The 6,288-nt window shown below is 43.2% G+C and overlaps 1 protein-coding gene across 2 annotated transcripts; it reads left to right on the top strand.

The window, feature by feature from the left end:
• The first annotated feature begins 486 nt into the window (after window positions 1-486).
• c18h3orf33 (c18h3orf33 homolog (H. sapiens)) lies at window positions 487-5,386 on the top strand. 2 transcript variants are annotated; one of them, XM_030066244.1, is made up of 5 exons: window positions 487-643; window positions 2,031-2,090; window positions 2,448-2,607; window positions 4,337-4,497; window positions 4,722-5,386. In XM_030066244.1, the coding sequence occupies exons 1-5, from the start codon at window positions 500-502 to the stop codon at window positions 4,974-4,976; spliced, it is 780 nt and encodes a 259-aa protein (XP_029922104.1). In that variant the 5' UTR covers window positions 487-499; the 3' UTR covers window positions 4,977-5,386. The 2 variants fall into 2 exon arrangements, with proteins under 2 accessions (XP_029922104.1, XP_029922103.1); XM_030066243.1 differs by having other exon boundaries at window positions 4,719-5,386.
• Window positions 5,387-6,288: the final 902 nt, after the last annotated feature.

Below are 6,288 nucleotides of genomic sequence, written 5' to 3'. Positions count from 1 at the left end.
AAAAAAATCTTTGCAGGAAATTCTAAAACAGATCTTGAATATTGATATGAGGGAAATCCTATTGTCTGGCTGTGCCTGAGTTATGCAATAAACTCCATGCATGCAGTGATGTGGGGCAAGTGGTGCAGGCGACATGGGGGGGTTGCAAGTAGACCCTAGTGCTAATTACTCAGGTGGATAAAATGCATATCAACATTGTTCATTCTGTAAATAACTTCAAAAAATCCTCTTCAGTTCGGTGCATTAAATAGTTCAAATATTAAGCAATGTATTCCAATATGCTTGTGTGCAATTGTACAGAACAAATGCAAATCGTTGTCTTTTGGGCTTTTATAAGACGTCCACTCTAATTTAGTAAATAATACATTTAGTTATTTCAACGCCATCTTCCAAGCCTGTCATGTCAGGAGCCAACCACAAGGTGGAGGCATTTCCCAGGCAATGTGTCGCAGTTGGCTCCCGGAGGGGCGGAGCGACAGACAGGCTCAGGGATGTCAACATGCCGGGGACCAGCAGTGACACAGACAGGCACACTGAACGAGAAAAGAGGGGCAAAGAGGCTCTAGATCAACAAAACCAGCCGTCTCATAACATCGTGTCTATAATATCTCAGTTCGGCGATGATAACTTATCACTTGTGCGGGTAGGAACCTTCTTGTATGATGTAGCCCCCTGCTACAGGCGGCAGTGCATGGCGTCTGCCACACATTAGCCTCAGTGCGTCCACATATCATGTATTTATCAATGCTGTAATCACCGAAAATGTTGCTTAAATGGTGGGAAGTCATAAGGCTTGAGGAAAAGCTTTCCTTCGTCCTCAATAATAGATCTACAGGACGAAGAGCATGGAGTTGTCTTCCGACACCCCCACTCATCAAACCTGGGCTACAGAGACAGCAAGAGCATAAAGACTCTGTGAAGCCATGTGTCAGATTTGTGAAACCTTCTATTTGTGAAAGCAGAGAAAATGCTGTTCACTGTTTTATTTCTGTATAATGCACACTAAACCAGGTAGACACCAGTTTGCGTCACATGGACTGGTCATACCTGGGTCAGGTTAACAGTATGAGCCTGAAGATTTCTAAAACTTACATGCGTGAAACTGGAGAAGAGTTTGATCTCACCAAATTCCAGATATATATTTTGTATGAAGGCAAGAAGGACTTTGGTGTGCACGTTAAGGCGCTCCTGGCAAAATGTCCCCTCCTGGAAATATAAATTGTCCCCTAATAATAATAATAAAACAAGATAATCTATATATTTTCTTTTTTCATTCATGTGCTTGATTGTTTTAGTGGACTAAGGTTACATAATAGTGGAATTGTTACTTTTCCACATCATGATGAGAGAAGACACTCAAACCGTTGTTTGGTGCTTAAATAGCAGATATGGCCACAGTGAAATAAAAAGGACAGGACAGATTTTAGTATCTATTAAAAACAAAAAAACAAAACAAAACAAAACAAAAAAAACAACAACCCTGAAATCCAACTTATCTCTGTTTTCACATATCAGGATAGGCTTCACAAATCTAAAACATGGTTTCAGAGTCTTTAGGCTCTTGCTCTTATTCTTAATTCCTATTCCAGGTGTGATGAGCAGTTTTTGATCTAAGTACAGAGAATCAGCTGAGAAATGTTTTCCCATAAGTTTCCCCTTAAGTCTTGAATCAGAAGCCAACTCCAACTTCATATCCATGGGACACTCATCCACGACCAGTGTCCCTTCCAAGCTGTGTGCATTTCTGCAAAAATAGTTTGACCTAATATAGTATTTCATCACACTGACAAAATAATAGCATCCCGTCAGTCCTGGCTAAGTGCTGCAGTTGTCCCCAGCTGTCAGTGTGAGTGTTGGTGTGAAGTGATGCTAAATGCAGGAACTTGTACAGACAGTAAACATTAGGGTGCATTGAACTAATGCCCCTGTCTGCCTGTCTCACTGCCACTGTCCAGTATGATTAGCTGAGTTTATGTAACTGGTCCGCTGTCAAATCTGAACTGTCTGACACTGTCTTGTCTCTCACGCAGAACATCAGCACAGGACTGGCTCTTGCTGGTGTTATTGTAATAGCACGGAGTATCAGACTGGTAAGACAGAGAGATGCATGCTGGGGCGCGGGGGGCTTTCAAATGTCAGTGGATTTAGGGACCCAATTCAGGTCTCCATTTGACATGTGGGCTTGAGCCTTTGCCTCTGCTGCCCACACTGAATCTAAAACCAGATCCTCCGCTGTGGCTCAGGCATATTGTTGACTCATAGCCTTTTCTTTACTAATCCAGAAAGTCTCCGGACCGACTTACAGCCTGATTCAGCCTGTAGAGCCGCTTCTGTCCAGTCAATTAATTCCAAATCTTGTTTAGCTTTGTAATTGAGCAACCAGTATTTTCACATCTGTTACCAGTATGGGTCGTAAGATTTTGCCATGTCTTGTTCCACCTCTGCAGATGACCAAGTTTAAAGCTGCGTCTGAGATCCCTGCTCGTTTTATTGAGAGGAACGTCAGCCTGCGTGGGAAAGTCCATGGCGTCACGGAGGAAGGACTCAGTGTGGAGCACGTCCCCATTCATGTCCCAGGCCTCTCTCCATTACTCTCAAAGCATAAGGGTAAAGTGGAATATCCTTTAAGGGAAATAATGAATGCATGCACACAGGCACACACACACACACACACACACACTTCAGAACCACGAATTAAAAAACAAACTTCAGTGCAAACAAAAGACAGTCTTCAGTCATAACTGGTTTGTTATTCTAGATCTGACTTTTTTTCCACAGATGTGACACAGATCAGATTTTTTTTATGCCAGTGTGAACAGTAAAAGAAAAAAAAAAAACAAACCTAACTGAATGTGATATTTTCCATTCTGACGTGGGCCAGTTTCACTACGTGGTCTTAAATCAGATATATGTCTGCTTCCTGCTGATGTGACACTGAGCACGCTCTCGTCACTGTCAGAGTGTCACGATGTCCTTATTGTCAGCAGTGGTGGACAAAACAAAATATGGAGGATCAGAGCTCCAGCAGCAGGGAGACAGGAGGTTACAAACTAAATTGATGAATAGCCTTTTCTGTCTTCCTGCTCTCAGCCTGAACAGCGAGCGGACTGCCACCACACCACCGTTACCACAGCAAACAACCCATTTAGTCCAGTAATTTTAGGCCAAAATTGGGGTCAATCTAGGACAAATTGCAAGAGAAGCAAACTCAACTGATTTTGTATCCTCAGTTTGTCCTGAGTGAGGGAAAAAAAGTCCCAAGAAATCCCATTGGTGGAAAGTTTTGAAAATCACCTATTTATCACCACATATTACCAAAAACACTGTTTTTAACACACAGGGGAAAGGGGTTCAAAATTTTACTTTCAGATATCACTATAAAAATTCACAAGTTGATTACACACACAAAGACAAAAAAAAAAGTCAATTACAAGTTCTTTGAATTATTCTGTTTACACATGCATATCACACATTATCTGATTTGATATGTGCTAATAAGGAATATAAGGAATAAATGCCAGAGCAGATATTTAAACAGTGAATTAAAAGGTTACTATATATATAGTAACCTTGAATTAAAAGGTTACCATATTTTCCCTCACTCAGGACAAACTGAGGATACAAAATCAGTTGAGTTTTTTTCTCTTGCAATTTGTCCTAGGTTTTTTCATAAAATGACTGGACTAATTTACTGAGTTGCTACACCACTTGCTGCATTGTGATGATGGACTGTAGTGCAAGTGACATTATTTTTGGTGGTTCAGCAGCATGTTTGTTCTGTGCAGACTGATGTCCGATACAGGTGATGTACACTGCAGAATCTGAGAAATAAATCAGAATTGGGTCACTTTGGACTGCTGTGTGAACGTGGCCTGTCATGAGTGAGATGGCCTGGTAAGCCTGTTAGTTGCAACAGACCAGCTGTGTCATCAGATCACGGTGCTTATTGAGTCATGAAACCAAGCAGCCTGTACGTTGAAGAGAGCGCTCCATCAGCAACTTCACTCGAGAGAAATTCACATGAACGGGTCTCCTCCAGCTAATTTTAAGGATTACCTCGGTCCCCTATTTTTAAGCCCTACAAAGTGCCATCGATGGGGACGGTGGGTGGGTTTTGTATCAAGATAATCTGCTTATGTTTTATGTAGTTTGTAGGTCTCCTTGGTCAAATTCAGCTCCATTCAATCCATATTTCTCAGTTCTGTACCTCACATACTTATTTTTTTGCTTTACACTGGCAACACAAGTGAAGGTGAAGCTCCACAGGCTTGCTAGCAGCCATACTTCAGAAGAACGGTTACCGCAGGGTTAAATGGACCTTCCCTCTCTTCTTCAGGTGTGTGTGCGTCCCCACTGCTTGTGCATCTGGCAGGAGTGGAGCTGACCCCAGAGGGGAGGGCGTGGCTGGAGGAGAACCTGGATCCTGCCCAGTTAGTCTGGCTGAAACTGATCAGCCGCGAGGAGGACACACTCCACTGTCTGGTGTCACACAGCAAGGTCAGCCATCTAATGATACAGGAGAGGCAGGCGGAAAAACTGCTGGCATGTCAGTTAATATGTGGAAAAAAAAAAAAAAAAAGAAGCCTGCTCACTTTTTGTGATAGAGGCTGCTGTGATAATGAGCAGCAGACATGTCAGACTGATATGAATCATGACAAGTTTACAGTTTTCCAGTAGGCCATTTCCTTTATTAACCAGTTTAGCTCTCATCTCTCCAGCAGGGGTCAATGTGGAGCAGCTGTATAAATGAAGAGGTCCTCTGGCTCGGTCTGGCACGCACTGCGCCTATCTCTGGAGTCCCGCCTGACTCTCATCTCTATTGGCGTCTCCACAAACGGCTGCTCAAGGCAGAGGGTAAAGCTGAGAGGAAGGGGCGGGGCCTGTGGAAGGAGGACAGCCTATGGCAGCGGGCCTCAAAGGCTGTCGGGGACAACACAGTATTCAGACTGATGAAGAGGCTCTTTAGGAGGAGCTGATGCACTGAATGGCTGATGATTGATTCAGCGCAGAATCCAAAAAGAAGTTTGTTGGCTTTGAGTCCCGAATTAGTCAAAACATGGCAGCCCTCTGCATCATAAATGGACACAAATCCCTTTGAATTAATGGACCAGAACCAGTGTCAAGTGTGGTGACAGATGTATTGCTGTGACTAATGCACAAAGGATTCTCGAAATGTTACAAGGCTGAAAAATAGTCGCATCCATCACTGATGCTGTGTGTGACACAAAATGAAGATGTTTTACTCAGTGGGGTATTGTAAAAAGGACAATGTTACACTGCTGTTTTCGTTACACTAATAATCACCCTCCTACCACACCTGTATCAAAGATTTTTTATCACCCAGCCTCCTGTTTCTGTTTTAAATTATAAAAATTTTTGTTATAAACCCTGCTTCAAATCCTGATGTTAATCCCCTGGCTTTCACTTCCCCCATAAAACTACAACCCTAAATCCCTCTGTTTGCTAACCCCGCCTCCCCTGTTGGTGTGAGTGGGACACCCCTGAAAACATAAGGAAGGGGGGTGGGGGGTATTTTAATGGCGTTCAAAGGGAGAGGGGGGGGGGCACTTGTCCCTCTGAGATCACTGTTGCTATAGAAACACCAAATCTGAAAGACAAAGCGTATCAGGGGCTAAACTCTATGTTGGCCCCCCTCAAACCCCATGGGAGTCATGTGTGTGTGTGTGTGTGTGTGTGTGTGTGTGGGGAGAGTCTTTAAGAGCCCATAAAGAGGGCTCTTAGATGTAATGTGACCAAGGCATTATAGCATTTAACCACCAAAACACAAGGGACAGAAGACAGCCTGCAAATTATGTTGTGCCTGTGATTTTGTGAAGCTATGGCATTACTTTTCTGGAAAATAACACAGAGAGAGACAGAAAATAGAAAAAAAAAAAAAAACAAACACACACACACACACACTTCCTGCCTGTGTTTTATTTTCCTCTTATGCTTTTAATTTTGCAACAATTGTGTATCAACACCAACCGGAAAATAGAGGCAATCAACTTGTTTATTTGTCACCGATGTCACAGAAATATGTCTGTGTGTCTGGGATTTTGAAATATGAAGCCATTGCGAGCCCTGCGCGCTCGTGCTGTTATCCATGCTACACCCAAGGAGGGCACATGGGGGGAGTCCTGCAAATGAGGAGTGTGTGTGTGTGTGTGTATGAGGCAGTGAAAGGTAGTATGTAAGGTCATCGCTCTGTGGTCAGTAGGAGATTAGAGCAGAGGGGAGGAGGTTTGGAGGAGCAGGAAGGGGATTTTGGGTTCATGCACAAAGGCA

Source organism: Myripristis murdjan, chromosome 13 (genome assembly GCF_902150065.1).
Source record: "Myripristis murdjan chromosome 13, fMyrMur1.1, whole genome shotgun sequence".
In the NCBI taxonomy this organism is placed as follows: Eukaryota; Metazoa; Chordata; class Actinopteri; order Holocentriformes; family Holocentridae; genus Myripristis; species Myripristis murdjan.
This window is presented reverse-complemented; position numbering and strand designations above follow the sequence as displayed.